Genomic DNA, 27,205 nt, shown 5'->3' with positions numbered 1-27,205 from the left:
TGTAGCACTGATGTCTCCTCACCACCCCTTGTAAAGGACTAAATATGAATAATGTTCTTTTTTTGTTCTTGTTATTTTTACTTCATATTCTTATTGTTAAAATCTAGTAACTGTATAGTGGATTCACACTCTATCTCCAAGTAAAAACCAGAAGGAAAAAAGAAAGAAAAAATAATAATTAAAGGGAGAAGTTGATGTTTGGTGGTTGTTCAATCCAAATTAGCTTGATGACTGGTTTTCATTCATTAATAATTGTCTTGGGCTACAAAAATATATAGAAACTAGGCATTATTAACATTGCTTCTTGAATGACTCAAGTATCTCAGAATTTACAGATAAAGCTGAAAAATGGATTCAAACAAAGAACACATTTATGTGAAAACCTATAGTTCTTGGCATGAACAGTGGATTTGGGGTTACATTATCCAAGTTGGATTCAAACATAGAACATAATCATGTGAAACCTGTACTCCATGAGTCCATGGCAAGAAGAGTGATTTTAGAGTTATATTGATCCAAGTTGATTGAACAGGTTGAACCTATGAGGCTACGATGGTCATAAGTAAGAGAACTTATACCAACTGGACATAAAAGTAAACAGGTACTCTTGTGCAAATACACGGGTTATGGGATTTCACTTTTTTCCTTTCTAAACCCCCATGATCCACTGATCCAAAGTAGTGTTGGTCTTTCTCTTAGAGCAAGTTATTTTCAACAGTAAAATATGGTCCTAGGTTCTCGACAGAGCAAGACTGGATCAATATCTTTGCAGTTGAAACCAAGGTTTAAAATATTGAAATGCTCGATACGCTGGCGTATCGGGCATTTTGATACTTGTTTTTTACTTTTTTTTTATTTATTTTTTTCAAAACTGGTTCAGGGGAGCCGGTCTAGGATCCCTCCATCCCTTGAACCGGTCAGACCCCCGATACACCCACTGTATTGGCCGATATGGGCCAATACGTAACGATACTTTGAACCTTGGTTGAAACCCAACTGAAATAGGGATGGTAATTTTTCCCATTTCCCATATTTCCATGGGGATCCACCCCATTTGGGAGCGGGGGTGAGGATGATTTTTTCCCTGAGGGGACGGGGATGGGGAAATTTTCATCCTGTTAGTAGGGATGGGGAGAGCACTCCCCGCCCGTGCCCCACTAATATATGTGTATATATGTATGCATACGTTATATATGTATATATGTACACACATCTATATATCAATATTTTAAAAAATATGATTGAATATGTTCGAATTTTTTCTAATAGGATTGTAAATTTTAATTATTTTATTTTTATTTTTTAAATAAAATAAAAAACAAAAACAAAATGATTAACATTATAAAAAATCACAGGGAATGGAATAGGGATAACATTGTCCCCGTTAATGGGGACTAGGACGAGGACAGGGATGGGGAAAGGCTCCCCATCCCCGCCCCGCCCTATTGCCATTCCTAAACTGAAACAAGTTATCTCACTTTTGCAGTGGCTAAACTGTTAGCATGGTTAGAATCTCAATTGGGTTAAGGTTGGATTTTCTCTGTTAGAGAAAAAAAATCTATTAGGGGCCTAACACCTAACAGCTTAAGCTCTTAGGTTGAACAGTTCCTTAACATGGTATCAAAGCTTATTTGATCAAATGACTTAGTCTTAGAGAATAAAAATCTATTGAGGTACATCACCTAATGGCTTAAAGCTTAAGTTTTTAAGCTGGATGTTTCCTGACATAGCGCTCCAACCCAGGCACTTTTTCATCTAAGGTTATTGGTGAATAGTTGAGTCCTCAAAGGCTCAAAGTCAAAACAATTCAATCCCTGCAAAGTGAAAATTTAAAAAGAAAAAAAAAAAACTGGGGTGTTTAAGCGACCCTGTGTAATGGCAGAAACACTAACACCCTTCACGACCATCTGTATTCTATTCTACAACGAAGTGGGTAGAATATTGTGATCCCAAACTATCCTTGGAAAAAAAAAAATATATGATTTGATAGGTAGGATTTCCAAATGCAGAGCAAAAAATATAGAAACAAATCTAAAACAGATCCAAGCTATATTATTTGATTAAAGCATCGCCATCTCACCAAGATCCTTATCAATGGCACAAACATAAAAATAAAACCTCTCTCTCTCCACAAACAAATATGGAGCATTACAGAGAAGACATCCCATATTGCCACATCCACCCTACAGAGGCTACTCGAGGTGTATGTCCCCTTTGTTTGAAAGAGGGGCTTCTCATCTTGGCATCCAAACTCAAGCAAGAGCTACTTGTTGAGATCCCCCACAGACGTCAGAACGCCCTTGTGAAGGTCCTTTCTTTTGGGTCCTTGGCTAAGACCAGCCATAGCCACCACAGAGCTCCCTCAAAGGTCTTTTCTTTTAAGTCCTTGCTCCATAGCTTCCGATTTCGACAGCAGAAACTGGGCGATGCCAACCAAGATGCATCCTCCAGCCCCGGCTCATCTCCATGTCTGCAACAACCTTCCTAAGAAATTACACTATATTATCTGCGTATCATGGCTGAATACTGTTGTGTTTCCATTGTCAGATTCAGTTTTTTCAATTGACATTGGAAACAACATCTGCACATTGCGGAACACCGGCTTAAGCTCTAGGCCCCCTCAAGAGGCCCTTAACTTCTCTTCTACTCAGAACTTCAGCAAGGAAGCTACAATGGCCAAGACGGTTGTAAAGCACAAGAAACTGCACTGTACAATGAGGTGGAGAAAGCGAATCAGGCAGTTTCTGCAGCATCCATGGAGGAGATCGTAAGCCTAAGCCATGGTTGTTTTACAGGGTTGGGTGGATTGGACAAGGCCACCTGTTCACAGTTGAGTTCAAACTCTTTAGGGAGAATGACCGATAACCCCAGTGTCAGAATTTGTAGGTTTAAAGTACATTTGGGGTAGGTACCAGATCAGAATTGATGCCAATTCACGAGTAGGTATAGGTGCATTGGGTGTTTTTTTTGATGTTTTGAATATATATAGCTATGCAGTGGGAATCAGAAATTTGCATTGAGTCTGTCCGTACTTCTCCGAACTCTTTACCATTTGTGTGCACAAAACAGAGAGCTGTAGTTGTCATCTAATAGCATTAACTAGAAATGTAAGGCTCAAATCAAATGATATATTGATTCAGAGAAATTGTCTTTCTCTTGCTTCTTGTGAAGTGAATGTGTCTATCATGGAGGCCTTGAACCACAAGAAAGACAAAACATAACACCCCAATCCCCATAACCCCTGTATACCTGTATAGATAAAACCCTCTTTACATTTTGTCCTCTTTGTGGTTTAAGGTCTGTGTCCTTTGCAGGGCCAGTCATGTTCGCATTGTTCCTGTTCAAAACTTTTGAATTAAGACCTTGTTCATTTTATGGGAAGTGGAGGCGGAGGCGGAGGCGGGTAAATTGATAGATTTTTTAAAGAAAATAAATAAACCCACATTCATTTTTCGGAATTAGTGGGTTCTAAGGAAAAGAACGATTCCCATGTGAGGAGCAATGATGTTAGCATTTTTCCTGTTCAAAACTTTTGAATTAAGTGGAATTGTGGATCAAGGAAATGTTCATGATTTAGCCCAAGACTAAGACCACTGGAATCTCGCATCCCCATTAACCACTGAAATCCAACCATGCACCAGCATTTGCTTTCCTGAAATCATCTTTTCACAAGGACTTTGAAGCAGTCTTCATAATCATAGTAATAGAATGTTAAAAAACCAGTAATCTTGAAATTCAAAATTGCTAGATTTTAAATGAAACCCAGTTGAGAAATTAATATGGCGGGCTTGCTAGAGTAGTCATCTAGGTGACAGAAACAATCATCTCATACCTGAAACCACTATTTTCTGGGCTTAGGAGGTTTCAGTCCAATGCTCTTTTTACTTTTTTGGTAAAAAAGATATTTCAATATAGACCAAACAACCAACAACAAACACCAACCCAAACAACCTGATACTGACTACCATGTAATCCAGATAAGTCTCTTCAACAGTTCAACCAAATTCTTATTATAAAATTCAACATCTTATTGCCAAACCTCCATTCAAGGACCCCACCCATTTTAGGTAGGTAGCCAACCAACCCATACCATCTAATATGCGGTCCAACATATTTGGGCTCATACCTTCACAAAATGGATATTTGAAGCAGAGAAATAAGGGCCAGGGGTAGGGATTAGGGAAAGATTAAGTTATTAGAATGGCTATGAACAAATTAACATAATATAATCATGACATTTGGTGATACAAAACTAGTACGAATTTTAATTACCATGCGAAATTGCAAACAAGTTTTGGAAGTCAATTATATATTTTACTACATTGCTTTGGGTTTCATTATATTTACTAGAAAAAGGCTTAATAGCGATCTTACATAGAATGGTGGGATTTCTGCACGTAACAGCTCTAGATCCAGAGATAGGTGAAAACCAAGGTTCAAAGTATCGATATGTATCGGCCAATACGTATCATTCCGAGACCCCTCCGATACACCCCTACAGTGGGTGTATCGGGGGTCTGGTGTGGAGGCAGCCTAAACCTGCTCCCCTGAACCAGTTGCGAAAAAAAATTAAAAAAAAAGTACCAAAAGCTGTATTGATTCGCCCGATACGCCCATACCGACATATCGGGCATATCGATATTTGAACCTTGGTGAAAACTGGAAATTGTACATAGTGAGACTTTGAGACTATCCGCCATTGAGGTCAAATGAGGGAAAATAGATTATTTTGGATATTTTGTATGGGTATCATTAAATACCAAAAAAAGGGGTATCATACCTGTCTTCACTCTTCAGACAACAAACGCGCAGATATGGAAGGGTTTTCCTTTGATTTTTAGAGTATACATGATGGACACTACAAGAAATACAGAACTTTGGTTACTTTGGTCAATAGTAGAAAACAGAACCAGAACTTGCAATGGTGTTGGCTTTGGCCTTGCAAAGATTTCAACAGCAATTATTTGGCACAGGAATGAAGAGCCCGGTGGTCTCAGTTGTTTGGACAGAAAGAGACCAATAAAGTAGGTATTTAAAATGTCCAAAACATCTAAAAGTAGGGGCTGACTTGATTGCTCATTCCTATCTAAAAACAAGAATTCAAAAAATCTAAAAAAAGAAGGTTGTTACTGGCTTGACACTGAATCATCATCATCCAATCCAGTTGTTGCTGTGGGCTGTTCACTGGATCTCTCGCTGTTGCTGGAAACAGGGGCTTTCTTATCCCCTGGACCTGCAGAGACCTTAACCATGGCTGGTCTCAGAAGTCGATCTCCAAGAAAAAATCCTCGACGAAATTCTTGAACAATAATCCCTTCCTTGAACTCTGTAGACTCTTCACGTGCAATGGCCTCGTGAAGCTTCATTAAGGAAAGTAACATGTAAAAAAGAAATTAATGATGGGAAAAAAATTACAAAGACAATAACATAGCACTAGAAAAATTTTCATGCTTTTCTTCCCGAAGGGATATGTAGCAGAATTGAAAACCAAATACAAAAAGTATCAGCTCTTATCAGTTTCAATATGATTCAATGTTCATAATACTTGTGGTCTTTTCAGAAGACCATCTTTGCTTGCCATTGCATTTTTATTTTGTAGAAAAGAACTTGGCAGCATTTCTTTTAGAACCCAAAAGTTCATGGCTACATAAAGATCAGTTATGTAGCTATTAACCATTTCTTATATAAAGATGTGCAAAAAATGTTGGAAGTTTTAATTACCTATAAGCAATGGAACTTAAGATTTTATGAAAACAGAATAATCTGGCTCCACTTTGGGGCTTCCACATCTGATGGTTAATAAAATTCTATGAGTAGATGTTTTGGTGTGTCTAGGGTTCAATCATATGGTCTGATTGGTTCATAAGTGTTAGGATCAAAGGGATCTGGGTTGCAAGTGTTTAAGCTAACACGGCTTGAAATGGAATCTTGGTTTAATGGAGAGGTAAGTGGAGGAATGTTAAGTTGAAATTTCATGCAATAGGTGCATTTGGATGTCTGAAGTCAGATGGTAGTGCTTGATCTAATAGTTGAGGTATAAATGGGGGTTAATCGGGGCCATCAGATTGGTATTGGGTAGATCTAGGGGCTTCTGGGCTGAAATTTGGGTTCTTTGGGATTTTTGGTGTTTCAGAGGGACTGGAAAGGTTTGATCGATTGTTTAGGATGAATTTGGGGTTCAGGTGGCGGAGCGAGCAAAAATTAGGTGTTGACACTGTCAGTTTTAGATTCCAACACTACTAGTGACCAGGACAATTTGAAGACCAAAAGGTAAATCAAGGCCAGAGTTTAAAAAAAAACTACCTTTGGTGATTTCAAATCTGGTAGCAAATCATGAAAGTTTATATCAACGACAAGATGGAAGGAAATAAGCTAATTCAAGTAGATGGTCAAAGTCTCACCAACCACAACACCCATGAATTGAGGGTTGTTAAGAAGATGCCTCTCTTCATCCTCTTTTCCGATGGCTGAGTTGTGATCAAGGTTGTAGAGTTGGACACCATTGACAGTATCAAAATGAATGCCTTGTGGATTGGAAATGTAGAACACAAAAATATAACATTGAAGCATGACAGAATTAAGCTTGACAACTGCAAGACATGGCGGATTATAGGATTACAGAAGGGTCCATTATTGACCTTGTCGATGGAGACTTGACTGGGTGCCTCGCTCAAATGCCTTCACTTTTAGCAACTAGGTGCCCTTCTAGGTGACTAGGCGCCCGCCTAAGCGACAAAAATGACAAGGTAAGCGCCTTTTATAATATCATTTATATTGTTGTTTCTTATTAATGTATGTGTTAATACATTTTATTATTATTATTATTATATATATATCAATTATACTTTGTTTTAATGTTTTACTATTGAAATATATATCATATAAAGTTAATAACCTTCTTTAGCTGCTAATTAATATGAATTTGCTCTATTAAATACTTATTATAGTAGTATTATTTTTGAAAATAATGAAATTAATATATGTAGAAGATTTTTATCTTTTAGATGTGATGATTTGTCACATGCTGAATAGTATATAAAACTAGGAAACTAGCCAAAAGTTAGCTTTTTATATTATAAAATTTTTATTGCCTAGGCGACTAGGCACCCCCAGTGTCGCCCAGAAGCACATAGACGCCTTAAAAACTATGACAATCTTAATGGCACTAGTGTTATCAACATAGAGAGGAATAGGTGTAGGGAGATGAACACCATGATTAGCAAAGAGATATTGAAGCCAAACTTCACTACACACTAATGACTTAGAAACTGTTAGTTGTTTCTTGCATTTCGAAGAGATGAGAAAATCACCCATAAAGACACACCACCCTGTAGTAGAACGTCTAGTGTTAGGGCAGCCTACCCAATCTGCATCAAAATAAGCCCTCAACTGAATAGGAGAGGAGGAAGAGAAGAATGGTCTCTATAATAAAGTGTCAAGAACATAATAAATAATCCGATAAATAGCAACCACGTGAGGTTGACGAGGGGTCGAAACAAACTAACTACTTGAACTGCATGAGAGATGTTAGGACGAGTCATGTGAGATAAATAAGGGACCCAACAAGTTACTATTGTAAAGTAGCATCAAGAAGCAAGGGACCATCAAACTTAAGATAACTTAACATTGAGCTTTAGAGGCATATCGACCTATTTGTTGTCCGCAAGGCCAGTAAGTTTAATAAGATTATAAGCATATTTGTGTTGACAAACAAAGTAACCCCAATCACTATGGTGTACTTATAGCCCTAAGAAATAAGTAAGAGAACCCAAGTCTTTTATATGAAAAGAAGTGTGGAGAAGAGATTTAAGTTCCTAAATTCCTTTATCATCCCTAGTCAACAACATATGATCAACATACACCAAAAGGATCGTGATGCCTTGAGATCTTCGATGGACAAAGAGAGAGTGATAAGAGGAACTCTAACTACATTCAACAATAACATCCCAAAATTTCTCAAACCAGGCCTTGGGAGCCTGTCTAAGGCCATATAAGGATTTCTTTAATTGGAAGACAAGGGAGGGATCAAGGATATTCTGCGATTGTAGTGGATTGGTTAAAAGAAGACACTTCTAAGATGTCAAGCTACAGCAATGAGAAGAGAAAGTTCAAATGGTTGATCAAGGATATGGAAGTCCAATGTACTCGGGTAAAAAGTAATGCCAATTCCTTTGCTGATGGATTAGCTAGGCAAGGGATTAATAGGGCTTCTGGGTTCTGGGCTCAATTGTATGTTTTTGTGTTTTCCAGTTAGATGTATTCCCATACCTTAGGGAGTTAAGATTTTTTAGCTCCTATTCCTTGTAACTTTATTCCCTTATTAATGAAATCTGTGGTTATTGATAAAAAAAAAAAAAAGACAAGGGAGGGATCACTACCATATCCAAGAGGAAGCTTCATGTACACTGTCTCCTTTAGTTCGCCATGAAGGAAAGCATTTTTCATATCTAGCTGATAAATGGACCATGAATGCACAACACAAAGAGCCAAGAGAGTATGGATTGTAGTAATCTTGGCAACTAAAGCAAATGTCTCCTCATAGTCAATGCCATATTCTTGGGTATAACCCTAAGCAACAAGACAATCTTTGTACTAGTCTAATAAACCATCGGACTCCAACTTGATTGTGTAAACCCAATGACTTACAATGACAGAAGCATCTGAAGGAGCAACCCCAAAATCCCAAGTGTCATTCTCACGTAAGGCATGAATATATGCATTCATGGCTTCTTTCTAGTGTGGATTAGTAATAGCCTACTAATATGAGCGAGGAATATTTGTGATAGATAACACAATAATCAAGGAACTATGGTTTGAAGGAAAAACATAACAGTAGGGGGGTCTAGAAATACAAGTAGAACGACAAAGAGATGTGGTAGGAACAGAAATAGAATCTAAAAGGAACATCACTTACAAGAGCATCAATGGAGTGATGATTTGACTGAGAGGAAGGGGTTGTAGGTGTAGGATTTTGGGGCACATAGCCGTTTGTGAGAGAAGACGAGAAAATCCTTCACACCAACTCGAGGTGAGACATCTTGTGAGTCAAAGTTCTACAAAACAGAGACAGATGGTGCAAATAGTCTAGCAACTACAACAAAAAAGGGGATATGCTCAAGAAAAAGAATATTTTGAAAAACACAAATGCAACGAGCAAAAGGATCATAACAAAGAAATCTTTTGTAGTCTAGACTATATCCCACAAAGGCACAAATAACAAAGTAAATAACTATGCAAATAACTGGAGAGTTCATGATACGGAAAATGAACAAAGTAAAGACACCCAAAAATATGAAGACTAGATAAGTTCAGAGGATGGCCGAACAATTTCTAGAAAGGAGACATATTAGCAAGGACAGAAGAGGGAATAATTAATCAAGAAAACAACGGTACTGGCAGCCTCTACCCAAAATGAAGTCATAACATGAAATTCTTATAACAAGGTTCTTCCAACACTGAGCACATGCCATTCTTTCGCTCAGCCACTCCATTCTGCTGAGGTGTATCCAAACAACTTTGTTGAACTTGTATCCCATGGCTCCTCAGATAGAATAAAAATTTCCATTAGTATATTCTCCCTTTGAATCTGAGCTGAGAATATGTACTTGAGACTAGAGTTGAACTTGTACCATAGCATGAAATAGCTGAAATGTAGGATAAACTTCTCACTTATGCTGAAGAAAGTAAATCCATGTGCACCTAGTGTAGTTATCAATGAACAAAACAAAATGCTTGTATCCAAGCCGAGAAACGATAGATAAGGTCCAAACATAATCTCAAAGGATGAGGTAGCATGCTCAAATGTGTGAAAAAAGGCTAAAGTGCAACTCTTATTCAAACAACAAAAAACATTTTATGCATCAAATGTATGTAAAGAAGGAGATTTATTTTTAATAAAACTAGATTCAAACAAAAAAGTTAATTTTTCAAAATGTGGATGGCTCAGACGTTTATGCTAAAAATCCTAAGTATATGACCATCATCAACAAGTTGGCCGATAGAAACTAGATTAGTAGTAAGGTTGGGAACAAAAAAGATTTTGGTAAGGGGAATGGAGGCAATAGATGAAAGCTTAAGAGACAAGTCATTACTACGAATGATATTTAATTTTTCACCATTGGTAGTAATGATATGTTTATGATGGGTTTTAGAAAAATTATCTAAGGGTTTAGGGTAAGCTCCTTTCATATGATTAGCTGGTCCAGAATCAATGATCCAAACATAAGGAATCACCCTTGGTAGAAGAGATCTTAGTGGTTTGTCCCTCAGTCACTTGATATGCACATGTTTGGTTCTTCTTCTAAGCACCCTTAGATGGTCTAACCGGACAATATAGAATGATTTGAACATGTTGCTTACTATAAGTGCAAACATTCCTTTTATTGTAGTGAGAAGCAATGTGTCCAAACCCCTTCTACTCATAAAACTTGGTTTTGGAGAAGTCCTTAGCACCTGACTTCTGACTTCCTTGAACAATAAAAGCAGTATCAGCCCCAAAATCAATTAATTTCCCATCAATACTTGTAGTAGTCAGAAGTCTAGTCTCCCCCTCAAAGTTTACCCATCACTAAATCTAAATATGGAAGAGTTCCTCTACTCAAAATATTAGACCCAATTATCTCATATTCGGGTGTAAGTCTCATAAGAAATTGATTCACCTTATTCTTCTCAAAGTGTTAGTAGAGATACTTAACACATTCTACAGAGTCCGAAGGATGTATATGAACAAGTTCATATTTTGCCCACAATCAAGAAAACTGGCATAATATTACCGAATCCTCCTATCTCCCTAGCAATAAGCAAAAATCCCATACTCAATCTAATACTATCTTGACATGTTAGATTGATGGTATACTTTCTTCAAGTACGCATACATCTCATAGGTAGTTTGCATTCTTCTCATGGGTACTGCAATATGAGATACTATCGAACTAAGTATCTAAGAAACTATTTTTCCATTATCCAGCTTCCATTATGAATAGGCCTTGGTATAGTTTTATCCAATTTAGTAACATTTCCATTCAAATATCCTTCTAGACCTTTTTCCTTCAATAAAGAAATCAAAATGGAACTTTCACAACTAGTTCCATCAAACTTCACGGGAATGATATCAGCCTTATCATCCATTCCAGATAATAACCACAATCCAAAACAGATCAATAATGCTGAAATCAATGCTAAAAGGAAGAGGAACTGGTGATTAACTAGCCAACTTCAACCAAAATAGTCCAATATGATACTGGAGTAACACTTCACTAAATAGAATGAGATTACTCAGCAGAAATCCACTACAGTAAGTTTGGATTGATGACAGTCCAAAAAAGGAAATGTTCCCGGACTGTCAATCAGATGAAAACCCCTCTAAAAATGAACCAACTTCAGATCAGATCAAATAAACAGTGAAAGAAGGTCGAGGCGATACCAACTCTATACTCTTAGGCTGATCAGATCAGCCAATTTGAAGAAATCAAAAGAATACTAACCTGTTGGGTATCTTTTCCAGAAAAAACCCTTTTACTTTTGGCTGATCGAAACAACCTTCATACAGTGCTTGATGGTAGTCAAAAGACTTCTCAAACAATCCTTCAACATCCAAAGAAGCAAAATGAATCAATACCTAGTAGACTTGACCTGCTCTGATACCATTTCAATCTACCAATTCAAAAGACAAGAGAGAAAGGACTTCAGGGGTTTCAAATGTAATCATTGACCCCCACCCCCAAAGAGTCACATATATATTTAACACAATTACAAAAAGGCCCTTAAAGGGCTGAAAGAGAAATAAAGGAATAGAAAAAGTAAGACTATAGTACAACAGGGACTATAGTACTACAGTACATCAAGAGTCTCCACAGACCTATCCTCAAAGGTGCACAACCAAGGAAAGGTTAGGTGGGAAGTGAGGTTGTGACCTTTCCATCTAATGAACAAGGCCTTTCTGCTAGTAACTATTATGCTTCACTGAAGAAAAGAATAAACTGGCATTGCACAATTAACAGTAAATATGGCCAAATTGAGATGAATTGTCAATTACAAGCTGTTTAATATCAAAATTAGTAAGTACATTTATGATACCTGTACTTTTTAAAATTTTATGTTTTCCTCTTTCCTTTTTCTTTTGGTTTGATATGTAAATTGAATTTTATTACGAGAAATCGAAATATACAGCATTACAAGCACCCAAGGGGAGGTGTGAGGAGTACATCACTCATAACAAAAGGCAACAATAAAATATAAAGAAGCAAATTACAACTGAGCCCAATAAAGATGATCCCTGTTAACCCCTTGCTTGGCTAATGTATCCGTCATCCCATTTTCTGATCTTCTCACCCATTAAATTACCAAGGTCATATTGTTAGTTAGCCACTTTAACCTTTTTATTTCATCCTTCAACTCACAAATAACAGTCTCTGGCTTCTTTAGCCGGAGTCCCCCTCCTCTTTCCTATTTGACTGTTAATGACAAAATAAACATTTGTTCTTGTTTGAAAGCTCTCTCCTTTTTCTTCTCCTGATCAATAGATGCAACCAACATAAGAGAAAAGCTTGGCCGTTTGGTGAAAACAACCTGGGCTGTTTTGAGGTTTCCTGTTCATGACACACTACCCCATTTAGTCCTTTATTTGTCTTTTTAATTAAATGAATATTGATTGCAATTACTCTTTTACACCACATCCATGCTAATGTGTTACACACATGAGCAGAGCATATCAATGAATCAAGTATGAACAATGATGCTTCAAACATCTGACATTTGTGCCTTATATTTCAAAATGAATTATTAAGGTCATATGAGACCTCCTAGATTTTAGAGGTGGGAAACACTCTTTATTTCCATGGTTCTAAGTTCCAATGCCTTTCAAAGTTTGAAAAATATTAAAGGGGGAAATTAAAGTGAAAGGAAAATGTGCTTTTCAAATTTTCTTAGTTATGACCTAACACCTGAAAACTACTGATTTTATAAAAGATATGACCCTTATTAGATGGAATTCATGTAGCTGATCCTAGAAGAAGATAAAGCGTTTTTACTTGAGTTGATAATTGAATATGTTCATGCTGATTATTTGCACTGCAACTTCAGTAAAACAAAAGGAACATTGTAGAATCTCAAGAAAAAAAAAAGATATTAATACATCAACTTATTAAACACAAGAAGCATTCAAGCGTAGCAGAAATAAACTTATTTGAAGGAGCCTGGGAGTGGCTCCAATAGGTGATTAAGTAACTAAGATGGCCTAGGTAGGGGCATACTAGAAAGGGTGTGGGCAGAACCATAGAAGTAGTGACAAATGATTTAGGAGCCCATGATTTAACAATGGATATGGCAGTAAACAGAATAGACTGATGCACTAAGTGCAAGTAGTAGTCAAAGTAAATTTAACACAGAACTGAAGCACTAGTAAATTCACTTACCGATGGATCAAATGGCTTTCCTACTGTTGGTACAACAGCCACATTCATGCTTTTCATGATTTCCACGAATTGCTTATATATACCCTGATAGCTTGTGTCAATGCTTTTCTCCTTTTCTGTCTCTGTTTTGATCTGTTGCTTGGCTCTCTCAAAATTGTCTATCATAGGCAAAAGACTCTCAATAACTTCTCCCTGGGCATCAGCTATTATTGTAAGCTTTTCCTTATCTGATCGCTTTCTAAAATTTTCGAAATCTGCTTTTAGCCTAAGGTATTTATCCTTCCCAGAAATTGTATCTGCAGACAGTGCTGCTACTTTCTCTACCAATTCATTCTTCTCATTCTCTATGATGCATATCATTGCCTCTATTTCAGAAACAGTCTTTTCATCCCCATCTAAAACAGCTTCCTTATAGACTTTAATGAGGGTCTTCAGTTCAGGTTTTACCTGATTGTTCTGGTCATCCTCCTCTTCTCCATCAATTGTCTGACAAATTAATAATTGTTATTTGTTACTAATTACCAATTAAAAGTGCAAAATGGAATTAATAATATATGTATATCCATGCATACTCAGAATACAGTACATGAATAACTTAAGCATTACATGCTACAATTCTTCAGGAAAAAAGAAGACCTACAATTGAAGAATGGAAACATGAATTTAGAAGCCATGCAGCCTTCAAACAGGTACAAGTGTCTATTTTATCATTAACAGTCACTAGGTTCAAGTTTTGAGACCTGATATGCTTAAGTTAGATATGGATAATTGAATTTAGTGAATTTCTAAAATATGGTACAACATATACTTCCTCATAGTAGAAACAAGTTAACTGTAATTGGAGCATCAGGGGATAGCCAGATAGGGCTGTCAATGGGATGGGTTGGAGCTGACGGACCCAATGGGCCCAAACCGATTGGGTCGGTTCTGGTTCCAGTTCCTGATATATTGTCCCGATTCTTATAGGGTTGGAACCGGTTCCACCCAGTCCTGAACTGATTCAGAGACGACCCGATTGTGTGTGTGTATAAATTAATATATAATATATTAAATGTATTATATTAACATATATTTAAATTAACATTATAATATATTAAATCAATTAACATTATATATATGATATTTTTTTTTATCAATAACATCAATTTCATTAAATTAAGAGAATAGATGGAAATGAATGCAAAGGGAGATAAAATAACTTAGCTCCCCAAAAATCAGAAAACTCAGGGAAAGCAAAGAAAATTAAAAACTAGCCCAGAAAACAGCCTCCCTATTCACTCCTTGCTTGGCCAACCCATCCGCAAATGAGTTGGCACTCCTCTTCACCCAGCTGTACTGAATCTCTATGTCCCTACCCAGCCATAAGAACTGTTTTTTCTCATTGTAAAAGTTCCACAAACCACTGTCCTCTGTCTTCAACCAATTAACCACCACCTTCGAGTCACCTTCCAGAATCAAACGGCTAATATTTAGATCTTTTGCTCTTCGAATTCCTTCAAGCGCTGCAAGGATCTCAGCCCTAAGAGAGTCACCTTCTCCAATAGGGCCAGAGAATAAAGCAGTAACAATCCCTTCCTCATTCCTGAAGACTCCTCCAATCCAAGAGAGCCCTGGATTCCTTACACTGCTGCCATCAAAATTCAGCTTTAAAAAGCCCGAGGGGGGAGGGGACCAGAACGGACAAAGAGTCCTCTTGCATCTTGCAGTGAAAGCAATCTCTTTCCAGTTTCTTAGCAAGTCATCCATAGGACAATCTGAAAACAACTTCGAAGATTTTAGCCAGTGGACCGCTCTTATAAGGATTCGATCTAACAAATCTTCCAAAGTTTTTTCCTTGTCAGAAAAAATACGTGAGTTTCTTTCTTCCCACAAAGACCAGCAAACCGCTGCCCTAATACACCTCCACATAGTCTTCCCTCGCTTCTTAGGCCAACTGAAAAAAGATGGGGAAAACAAACCTTGGACAGTCTCCGGAGGATACCAAGAACACCCAAAACGAGAGAAAACCCACTCCCAAACAGATTTAGCAACCTTACAAGAGACCATGAGGTGGTAGCCAGATTCCCCATCAGCTTTACAAAGAGCACATCTATTAGGAAGTAAACAATAGTTGGGTCTCTTTCTTTGGAGTAAGTCTAAAGTGTTGATTCTTTCCAGGAAAATTTCCCAACAAAAAAACCCCACCCGAGGAGGAATAGGTCTGCTCCAAATTTCCTTAACTGGAAAGGACAACCCCAGGGGGGTAGGAGGTTGAGTTAAAGTTTCAAAGAAAGAAGCACAAGAAAAGGTACTAGAGCTAGAAAGGGTCCAAAATCTGGTGTCTTCCTTAGCAGGGTTTAGGAAGACACCCTCAAGGAAGGCTAGCAGAGCTACTAGGCTATCCAAGTCCGTATCCCTAATTGCCCTACGCAGGCCAAGGTTCCAACCAAAGCCCGAAGTAGAAGCTGAAGGGACTAAGAAAGAAGAAATGGGTTCATTTTTCAAGTCTGAAAGAGCATACAAGGAAGGAAACTTGTCTTTCAGAGGAGAATCCCCAACCCAAAGATGTTCCCAGAAAAATATTCGGTTACCAGAGTTTAGACCATACCTGATCCAAGGGGAGAAAACTGGAAGCAGATTGTGGATGGATTTCCAAGGAGAAGCAACTGAAGCCCTTGCCAAGATTCCAGGATCCCAGCCATCGGATCAGACCCGATTGTCCTGAGAACCGATCATTTCAGTTCTGGATCTAAAATTACAGATCCTATTGGGTCCGGTTTGGTTCCAGGTCCTTAGTAATTCTTGTTGGGTCGGTTCTGGTTCTACCCAGACCCAACCCATTGACAGGCCTAGATATTGGATGTCATGAATAACTACGATACAACAAACTCCACTATAGAACCAAGTTAGCTATAACTGACAATCATAGTTGTCAAGGCGGGTGCCTAGGCGACAAGGCGCCCTTTGAGGCTCACCTCACCCAATCGCCTAACAATTTTCTACTTCCTACTATAAAATACTTTTTTATTCATTATTTTTTGAGATTATAATTATAAAATAGACATTATTAAACTAAAATAATCATTTTGTGTGTTTATATACTAATTTCTTTTTATTATTTTTTATTTATTAGGGTTTAATCAACACAAACATTGCTAAATGCTGTATTGAACCCTCATAGACTTAAAAACCTGAACCAATAAGTAAGGAAGAACTAAAAATTTTATCTAATCAGCACATTTTCCTCTTCCATATATTCTTCTTCTTCTTCTTCTACTACCAATACTTTTTATTTTCTTCTTTTCCTATAACAAAAATAAGGGTTCAGCCCCTATATTTTTTGAATTTTATTTTCCTTCTTCCTTTTCTTCTCATGAATATGTTGATTTTCTATACTTTAATATGAAATTTATACTTTTCTTATGAAAACCATGAATAATTATTAAAGAAATATGGTTATGGTACCTAGGGAACTACCCTAGGATCTAGTTTTTAACTTAAAAAAAAAAAATTTCTAGGCACCCGCCTAGGCGACTAGGCGCCCCCCAGTCGCCTAGCCTCGCCTTGGCGCCTTGAAAACTATGTTGACAATTGCAATTTGATATTTTGGGCATTAAAATTAGAGTCCTCTTGAGATTTTAGGTCCAAAGGCAACTCTCCAAGGGTTGAATTGTTCCTTTTGTGAGGTTGTTATGGGCCTGGGAATAGGATCTCGTCACGGGTCGGTCCACGGGGGAAACCTCTCATTTTCCCTTGTTCCTCCCTGCTCTTGATGAACCTATCTTGGTGTCCTAATGGTGATTTGTCCAAGAGATCACCTAACTCTCCTTGCTCTCTTTCTTGACTGAAATTTTCGATGCCTTTATTGAATAATATCAGCTCCTTAAATAGGAGATTACAAGAGGTAGAATCCTACATTTAGGAGGACTCCTTGCTAATCTACTACTCTTATCCTATTAACTGATAAGATAAGATAAGACTTCCTTAATCTATCCTACTGATAAGATAAGATAAGACTCCCTTAATCTATCCTACTGAACTGATAAGATAAGATAAGACTTCCTACTAATCCATACTACTGAACTCTTAATAGATAAGACTCCTACTAATCCCTGCTACTGAAAGCAGATAAGGTAAGAATACTGAATAGATAAGATAGGATGAGAACACTAAATTACTGCTGCTGCTGCCGGCGCCCACATCATTACTCCCCTCCTGGACTACGAGCTTGTCCTCAAGCTCGAATTCAGGATGGGTGTCTTGAAACACAGTCAAAGGAATCCCAGATAGGTGGAATGATTTTGCCCTCCTGGATCGGGTTCCAATGAAGAGGGTTCATCCTCAGACAGCTGCAGTGAGATACCAAGATTTGACCATGCGTAGCTGCATTCTTTGCTGCGGGCAACTACAGCCTTAAGGTACTTCTAAGATGTCTTGAACTGTAGAGTACAAAGATTGTGAACGCCAGGCTGGTGACACTGAACTGCATCATATGGATCCTCTTCTATTGCTTGTTTTAGTGTGTACAGAGCTCGCTCTTCCACTTCCGTCAAATCATTATGTCCAGTTTCAAACGTTGCTGCAATTTCTTGCTGAGCCTTGTGAACCATGGCAAATCCTGCCCATGCTATCCGAAGCTCAATTGTTGCAGAGTCCCCTTCTCTGAGTATTGAAGCCATTTCATTCGCAGCCCATGAAAGTTGTTCAGTGGAATCTTGAGACCTTTCTGCATCCTTGATATGATGAAGCGCAACAGCATATCGAGTTGACATGCAATTAGGCTCCAGCTTTGCTGCCTTCTCCAGGCACTTTCCAGCACTTCTATGATCACCAGCCAAATAGTATGCATTAGCAAGATTCACCCAGATATGTGCAGCCCTAGGATATGATCTGACTGCAGCTAACACTCTTTTGCAACATTTGCAGCCACAACATGAGGCATACAAGCTCCTTCACCAGCGATGACGACCTTGGAGTAGTTGCTCTTATTCTTCTTTGAACTCTCGTCGATGGAATCCTCAACGACACCGGATTCCTGCTTAATCGGAATATTCTGGGTGTTGCTAACCTGTGCTAGGGCAACGACCTGCTGCTCGCCAGACGATTCTGCCATGTCTGGCCAGCGGCCGGTTGTGGTTGCAGCCCCTTCCGGGTTCCTTTCCTTGCTGGAAAAGTACAACTCCATCAAGCACCTTAATTCTCGGACGTCGTCCTTGATCTCGCGCACCCCCTTGCTATTATCCACGAGTTTGTGCTCTAGATCATGAACCCTAGACGTCAATTGCTCAAAGTCACCCATGACGCCTTGCTTTGATACCAAATTGTTATGGGCCTGGGAATAGGATCTCGTCACGGGTCGGTCCACGGGGAAAACCTCCTGTTTTCCCTTGTTCCTCCCTGCTCTTGATGAACCTATCTTGGCGCCCTAATGGTGATTTGTCCAAGAGATCACCTAACTCTCCTTGCTCTCTTTCTTGACTGAAATTTTCGATGCCTTTATTGAATAATATCAGCTCCTTAAATAGGAGATTACAAGAGGTAGAATCCTACTTTTATGAGGACTCCTGGCTAATCTACCACTATATCCTATTAACTGATAAGATAAGATAAGACTTCCTTAATCTATCCTACTGATAAGATAAGATAAGATAAGATAAAACTCCCTTAATCTATCCTACTGAACTGATAAGATAAGATAAGACTTCCTACTAATCTATACTACTGAACTGATAAGATAAGAACACTGAATAGATAAGACTCCTACTAATCCCTGCTACTGAAAGCAGATAAGGTAAGAATACTGAATAGATAAGATAGGATGAGAACACTAAATTGTTGCTGCTGAGAACACTAAATTACTGCTGCTGCTGCACTAAATTACTGTTGCTGCTGCCGGCACCCACATCAGAGGTCTGAAATTGTCTCTCCTGAAAGGCAGGACGGATATGGAGAAAGAAGGTCATTGTTGAGTGGTAATTGATTGGATGCATTCTGCAATAGATCAACTTTTGACTTTCAGGTTCCTCACAAGAGAGGCTAGGGCACTAACTGCTTACTTGAATACCTTACGAAAGAGCCTAGGGCACTAACTTACTAGAGGGGTTGGAAGGTTTGTTTTGTTCTGGGGGACACCGTCCAGGTTACAACAACAAAGTTACAGTTAAATTTTGGTATCTTTTCAGCAAAATTCTAAAGGGCCATCAAGGTCCCATCTACTTGGGGTGGATTTCATACAAACCTAGCCTCTGTCACATTTTGCAAAGAAATCCTAAAAAAAGGTAATTGGTGTGTGTATCTGGTGTCACAAACTATATGGAGTCAGCTACATGAGTCCTACTCTGCCACTCCATTCCATTCAGGCCATATTCATTGTTAATCTTCGAGAACCCCCTATCTGATAATGTTGTTCATTCATTCATCCTAATAAAATGTCTACTTAAAAAGCAATTAAAACTATAAAATCATTATTTTTTGTGTGAGAACTAAGAATTTAAGACCTAACATGGACTTGTTTGGGCTTGCCTCGAGGGGCATGGTACAAAGGTGGCTTGTAGAATCAGGAATGTAATATGTTTTACATCGCATTAGCTAATTGAAGTAATGCAATTGAGAAAAAAAGAGATTGTGGGTTTTATTTCCTTGAAAATGTTTTATATATTTGATTTTATTTTTAAATTCTCATTTGAATATGCTTTACATGTTATATTTATGTATTTTAATATTAGATAATAGGTTTTTTAAAACATTTGTTTTAAAATTAAAGTTTATATTTTTATTAATATTATGTTTAACAATTTTTTGCATTTTTTTGAATTTTTTTGGCATTTTATTTTATTTTTTTATTTTTTTTAGCCTTTTTTTTATTTTTGCGCCTTGCTTAAAAAGGCGCGTGCCTCACCTTGCACCTAGCACCTCAGGCGCAAATTGACCCTTGCGCCTTTTTTGCACCTTATGCTTTTAAAACACTAGTTTTAGATGCTTGCCGCCTTATAAGGGCATATTTATCATTGTACTCCACTTTACATTTTTAATATAAATACTAGTGAAGGGGACGGCTAGATTAAGAGCTCTCTTTTCTCTCTCAAACCTCTTCTTCTTCTCTCTTCTCTTCTTCAAGAAAACATCTTTTCTTTCACAGATTTTTAATTCAGCAAGATTTCTACTCAATTAAACATATTAGGCCTATGTCTGTTAGTACACATTGGGTGGGGAGATCGGCAAATGCTTTGGGCTGATGCTTAGCTAAGCAAGGGGCAAATAGGGAAGTCTTATTTTGGGCTCAGCTGTAATTCTTGTCTTTTCCTTTTAAGTTTCTTTATGATCAGTTGAAGAAAGGCTGCAGCTTGCACCTCTCCAGGGGCTGTTGTATGAGTTCTCCATTATCTTTGAAGTAATAAAATTATCTTTATTCATAAATATATATATATATATATATTAGGCCTATGTTTACATTGTGTGAATTCCAATAATCCAATTATTGGCTGGGTCTCAATCTTTTGCATGTGAAAATGGCAGGATATTAGGTGCTACATGCCATTCTACAGGTTTTGTGGCCCCAAAATCAAGATTTTGTCAAATAAAAGTAGCCTTTTATTTTGCATGTGAAAATGGCAGGATATTAGGTGCTACATGCCATTCTACAGGTTTTGTGGCCCCAAAATCAAGATTTTGTCAAATAAAAGTAGCCTTTTATTTTGTTTCCTCTACAATTTTTCCAGTTTTAACCCTCAACAATCTAAAATAAGTTCATCAGAAGGTGAAAATTGTCTAGCTTTCCTTCGGGAAATAGATTTCAAAGCCATATTGATGAGATTGTATTTGAGGTTTGGCTCTCCAATGTGGTTCTGTTTTCCCTTACCTACCATGAGTGGGCATCTCCATATCTCACATTCAAAGACAAAAAGATCTACAAAGAACTGTCCACCATTTTACCAGGTTGCAAGACCAGAAAGTAGGCTTGCTTTGTTGATTTGACTTGCAAAAGATGTGCCATCTTGAAGCTTTTTTTTTTCTTTTCTCATGATTTTAGTAATGGAACAATAGAAACCTGATATCACCAGAAAGGAGTAGAGAGATGTGCAAAGAACTGAGCTAAGAGCTAGCTAAAGCCAAAAACAAAATGGAACAACCTGTAGTAATAGGGCCTCTATATACTAACAATATCTCTCCATTACGATCCCTAAAGACCCTCCAGTTCTAGAGACTTCTGAATTTCCAAGGCAGCAACCATCAAAATTGAATTTAATGAAGATCAGTTGAGGGGTTATCAAAGATTTCTTGGATTATTATTCTTCTAATGTGGAGTGAACCCACTTATTTCCATCTTCTAATGCTGTCAAGTGTCATCTTCTCTAATGTCTCTGAATTGATCCCTGGCTTGTAGCCAATAAACCACTCTTACCATTTTCAAGTCGACTAATCCATTCTCCACTTGTCACTTATCAGTAAAGATTTCTGTATTCTTTCTTCCTGTATTGACCAGAAAATAGTAGCTCTACAAAATCTCAGGAAATAACTGATTATTACTTTATGTGCTGGAGAAGGATCTAAAGAAACTTTTTTTTTTTTGATAAATAAGGATCTAAAGAATTTCAGACATCATAATTTGCTTCACTTACCTAATGGATTTTTATGATATAGCAAGAATGGTACTTAGGAGCTAAGGGGAAAAAGGAGCATAAAAGTCAACTTTTTAATCTAGTCAGTAGGCTTCCCTAAAGATTCCCTAAGACTGTGCTTGGTTTGAAGGAAAAAGTAGGGAAAGGAAGGGAAAGGCAGGAAAATCTATACAAGGCTTGTAAAGGTTTCCCTACATTTCCCTTCCTTTCCCTACCTTTTCCTTCAAACCAAACATAGCCTAAAGGTAATTAACCAATTGTCTGTATTTAAAACCTCATGAGAAACTTACAAGTACTGGAAAGATAATAGTCAAATATATACAAGGTTCAAGGTACCAAAAATGCAAGGTGTATCGGAAAGGCAATTTTAAGAGAAATATCAGGATATGCTTTGGATACACACAGCTACACTATGAAAACTCAAATAAATCATAAGCCTATAAGTTGAAAAATTGTTCATCAAACTTGTAATCTCAAGTTTTTAACTCTAAATCTCAAATCTACTATAAACTCTACATGAAATACTAAAATGAAATAATAAATTAAGTTTAGTGTTGACCACTAATATTAATATTTAAGTGGTTACATGTTTCATCCATAAGAAATAATGGTGATCAATTAATATAAAATGTTTTACATAAAATCATATAAACCAAAATAAAAAATTAATATAAAAAATATTACAATGCATTTCCATGCATTCCACATATCATAACCTTGTTGGAACGACACGTATCGTATGATATGCCCCAATAGGTTGCAAAACCTTAAACCTTGGGTATATAGACATACAATTAGGATGTAACCAAAGGACAATTACATGGGTCTCATTGGAAAAGTAATAAAATGCAAGAGTAAATATACATAGATTTAGAAGATAAGTATTTTTCCAATTCCATTGAATATCCATATAACTTAGACACAACACTAATTTCAAGATCTCTATAACTACACAAGGTCTGAATACTATGACAATAAAAACAAAATGTATAGAGATACCACTGAATTCTGCCTACAGATTAAGTTGCACAGAGATAAGTAAGGATTTCAAAGCAGGTAAAAATCTGACTATGTGCTGACCCATGAATTCAATATACCATGCAAACATACCATTGACCTAGATTTTGTGTCAAATGAGGGTTTCTTTATGGCAACTTCTATGATGCCAAAAGGGTATGATAGCAGATGAACTTTGACTAATGAGAACTCCCTGTAAATTTTGATGAATACCAGTTTATTGGTTATCAGTTTTCTTTAGGTATCATGCCTTTTCTTTATCATAATTGGAATATTCTTTATACTCACAACTACGTTTGGGCCTTCATTTATTAAAAAAAAAAAAACTATTTTTGGGCCTTCGAGGGTATCTCTCCCTCTTACCGTTTTTATTTTTCCATTTATCAAAAAAAAAAAGAAATATTAGCAAAAAGAAAAACAAAAACGTTAGACAATTCTTCCCACAAGGAAGTTTATTTAGTTTTGAAACTTGGAACAAAATCCAGGATGAGCAGACTTCCAACTCAAAGAACATTCAGATGGGGTTTCTTCATCCAATCATAATACCAGAGTAATGCGAACTACAAGCAAATGGTAATGTTGAACGTTAAGCCTTCAACAGATTATTTCTTAAGATGTCAAATATAGTTATCAACAGATAGTAACATCAGATAAGCTTCAAATCACATGGATAACACTATCTTACTACAGCTACATTAAAAAGTTGAAATTCATCCATAAACATGTTCACCCATCTCACGCATTCAATGACAAAAATACACCCAGATAAGATTTCCTCCAGAACGGTCATTTCACACTGGAGGTTACAAGAAATTAAATCTTCGAAAAAAAAAACTTCAGACATAATAAAATGAACCCAAAGCAATCTAGAAAAAAAAAGTACTGGATAAGAAAAGACATACCCCGGGCTCGGATTCTTCGGTACAGAGAAATGATTTTACGGAACGCCTGGGAACAAGAAGAGGTTTAGACATTTGAAACCCTACATTGGTTATGCTGCAGAGACGAGATTGGCGAGGGTGTTGAATGATGCTTTGAAGGGTAAGGGCTTTGAATTCTAGGGTTTTAGAGGGCTTTCTAGACGCATACAAGCGAGGGACGGAGGAGAGAGAATGACTGGACAAAGCAGCAGCTGCTGCCATTTGAAGATTTAACGGTCGACAGTTAACACTCTCAACTCAGGTCTCTCCGACCGCTAAAACCTCGGTGAAGGGAGGAGACCAGCACCAGCGAGAGAGAGAGAGGTCTCGGATACAGTGTCTAGTGTCCAATTTACCCTCAAATCTTATCTAGAACACCAATTTTGTCCCCCCGCAGATAAGAGCCCGTTTGGAGGCTTCACACGTTGACTGAGCGGCTGAGCCTGAGCCCGTAGGGTACGGGGCTACAGGTGCTAAGGATGATCCGATACGAAATCCAACCCTATTTTGCCGTATTCGGATATTTCCCTGGTCCATTTTTTATTGGATCGGATCGGATAATAGGATCTATATGGAATTCGGATCACCCCTATCCAATCCAATCATTTATATATTTATAAATATGTTTTATTTGCAATTTTGTAACTTGTATATTATTTATATTTTATAAAAAATATTTATATATATGATGAAAATAGTTGAAAAAATACTTACATTTTTTGTTTTTCTTTATATAAATTGTTATATATATTTTTTCTTTTTAATAATTTATTAAAACTTTTGGAAATTAAATTGGATCAAAATAGATTTGAATATCCGACACCCTTAACAGATTCGGATTTGAATCGATATTTGTGATATCCAATTGGATCTAATCTACCATTTTGTTTTATCAAATCTGATCTAGATATACCCCCGATTCAAATTCGATCCAATCTGTTTGCACCTCTACCGAGTCAAATCTGGATCACATACACACAAGAACTCTGCACACGCCTACCCACAATACACTACCCCCCGTGAATTAGGAACATCTCCCCCTGCATAATACTATGCAGAGGATGAGATGTTCTCCATATGTGGCTCCGATAAACATGGGCGGGAGATCCGGAGCCGCGTCAAAGAAACTACAAAATTCGGATATTTCTGTTAGTTGTTGCGTATTCTAAAATTCTCTGTTCCAAAATGAGAAATTTGATATGGCTACATATCTTCTAATTGCTAATAAATGCACTTGTTTCATTCCTAACCAGCACTTGGTATTCTGTGAGCTCAAATTGGGAGAGGAATTGGATATCATTCCAAATCATAGTTTAAGGCAACAATGAGTTTTGTTTGTCGTTATTTTCCTCTAAGACAATTTTCTTTTTAATTTGGTCTCTCCATGCCAAAGAATCTAATAAATCGATTAGTTACAACAAATAACTTTGGTTTTGATTAGGGTGTAAAAGGAAATTCATCACAACTCAATCTTGGTGACAGTTTTTTTAGGGAAAATTCCTGATCAGTACTCTATATTTTGGCTTAAGTGACAATTTGGTCCCCGAACTTAAAAATGCAACAGTTCAGTATCCAAACTTTTAAAACGTGACAATCAAGTACTTGTTGTTAACAGACCGCCAACTAGCGCATAAAAAGAAGTAAATACCCATCTCATTTTTGATAGCTGAGTTTGATTCATTTTTGAAATTACTAAAACAACCTCCACTACAATAACCTTTCTCTATGAGTGGGAACCACTATTCATTGCTCTAACATTCCAAAGAGATCAATTCTCTCCACCGGTGTTGATAAGTGGAATACACTGCTAAAATCAACGGGAAAAACATCATCATACAAAGATATTCACCATTGTATTGGGAAAATATGGCTAGAACAGAGCGTATTTGTTGCCATTAGAAATGTTTTTAATCTCATTGTCATCGGAGAAGACAAACGCTTGTTACTGGTGTCAGAGAAGGCAAACAAGGTTTTTTTTTTTGTTATTTTGTTTATTTTGTTTCTATCCATTTTCTATGTAGTATAGCAAAATTCTTTGGTTAGTTTGAATACTTGAAAAGACAATTCTTTGTTGGCATTTGAAGAGAAAGGGCTTCCGTGGGCTTTAGGTCAAACCAATTCAAGAAATATTAGCAGATCAAAAGCAAGAAAATGGTGCAGAGGAGGACTTCTTCCGAATTGGCAGAAAGCAAATTGAAGAGCGTGTTGAGAGGTTTGTTGTTCGAGTCCAAGCCATGTTCCGATCAAAGCAAACACAACAAGAATATAGGAGGATGAAGATGGCCTATAATCAAGCAGTGGTAAATAGTTTTCTACTAAAAACCCTAAAGTTGCAATTTAGGTATGTAGGCCAGATAACTAACTAAACAGTAGTTTGTGCGGCTAGAATATGAAGGTCTTCCTGATCTCGAAGTTGAAAACCAAAGATGAAGGAACAGGAGTTGCTCCAAGAATACGAAGGTCCTCCCTCGTTGGTCAACAATGAAGGAGGACAGGGAGTGATGGCAAGAACTTACCAACATTATCACAAAGTAGCTACAAATGGAGATCGGAGATCCTCCTTCGCTGGTCTTCAAACCTAGGGCTAAAGATGAAAGAGCCTTTTTACCTTCTTTTATTTGTTTAAATATAAAGGATAAAATGGTCTGAAAATTATCGACAAGAGTAATTTTGTCATTTTTTAATTATTTAATCCGCATATGGCGTCACGTGATGGCACTAATTGACGGTCTGTTAATGGCAAGTACCAGATTGTCACATTTCGAAAGTTTGGATATTAGGTTGTCGCATTTTAAAGTTTAGGACCAAATTGTCACGTGAGACAAAGTGCAGGGTAGTGATCTATTTATTTATGAGCAAATAAAAACCATTAAGCAGTAGAAGGTACTAATACAGAGTGAAAGATCTTCACCATTACAGGCTTAGAGATACTTAATGAGCAACTCTGTTACAGCCCCTACTAATATCAAAAGACATACACAACCATATTTCATCCAGAATGTCGCTAAGTCCCCAACAAATATAGTTGAATCCGGTCCATTGACAGCCAACATAGCTAGGAGAGAATCCATTCCAATTCTCACATTTCTATAACCCTCTACATTTTTGTTGGCAAAAACATTTATTTTTATTCATGAGAGAAAATCAGGGGAAACAAAGCCTTATAAGAGGCATAAAAGAAAGGACAATGCCATAAGTGATTTGGATCAGTGTAGGCAAAATTGGACGGTTCCTTATGTAAAATGCCTTATGATCCAAT

At 37.3% G+C, this 27,205-nt stretch overlaps 1 protein-coding gene across 3 annotated transcripts; it reads right to left on the bottom strand.

Moving 5' to 3' along the window:
• Positions 1-4,813: 4,813 nt before the first annotated feature.
• On the bottom strand, positions 4,814-24,312 carry LOC104588717 (Co-chaperone GrpE family protein). Of its 3 annotated transcripts, none has more exons than XM_010246759.3 (4): positions 23,929-24,312; positions 13,413-13,898; positions 8,915-9,053; positions 5,221-5,360 (listed from the first exon to the last, which is right to left on the bottom strand). In XM_010246759.3, the coding sequence occupies exons 1-3, from the start codon at positions 24,166-24,168 to the stop codon at positions 8,922-8,924; spliced, it is 858 nt and encodes a 285-aa protein (XP_010245061.1). In that variant the 5' UTR covers positions 24,169-24,312; the 3' UTR covers positions 5,221-5,360; positions 8,915-8,921. The 3 variants fall into 3 exon arrangements, with proteins under 3 accessions (XP_010245060.1, XP_010245061.1, XP_010245062.1); XM_010246760.3 differs by lacking the exon at positions 8,915-9,053 and adding an exon at positions 11,484-11,583 and having other exon boundaries at positions 5,222-5,360; XM_010246758.3 differs by lacking the exon at positions 8,915-9,053 and having other exon boundaries at positions 4,814-5,360.
• Positions 24,313-27,205: the final 2,893 nt, after the last annotated feature.

The sequence above is a fragment of the Nelumbo nucifera genome, chromosome 5 (genome assembly GCF_055504915.1).
Source record: "Nelumbo nucifera cultivar China Antique chromosome 5, China Antique-T2T, whole genome shotgun sequence".
NCBI lineage: Eukaryota > Viridiplantae > Streptophyta > Magnoliopsida > Proteales > Nelumbonaceae > Nelumbo > Nelumbo nucifera.
Note: the sequence above shows the minus strand (reverse complement) of the source record. Positions and strands in the feature narration are given on the sequence as shown.

Excerpts from the sequence above, each read along its gene's own strand:
- LOC104588717 (XM_010246758.3), bottom strand. The coding sequence starts at position 24,168 with ATGGCAGCAGCTGCTGCTTTGTCCAGTCATTCTCTCTCCTCCGTCCCT. Across the intron at positions 13,899-23,928 it reads CCGAAGAATCCGAGCCCGGG|ACAATTGATGGAGAAGAGGA; the intron begins GTATGTCTTTTC and ends TTAATTTGTCAG. Across the intron at positions 5,361-13,412 it reads GAAAGCCATTTGATCCATCG|CTTCACGAGGCCATTGCACG; the intron begins GTAAGTGAATTT and ends TCCTTAATGAAG.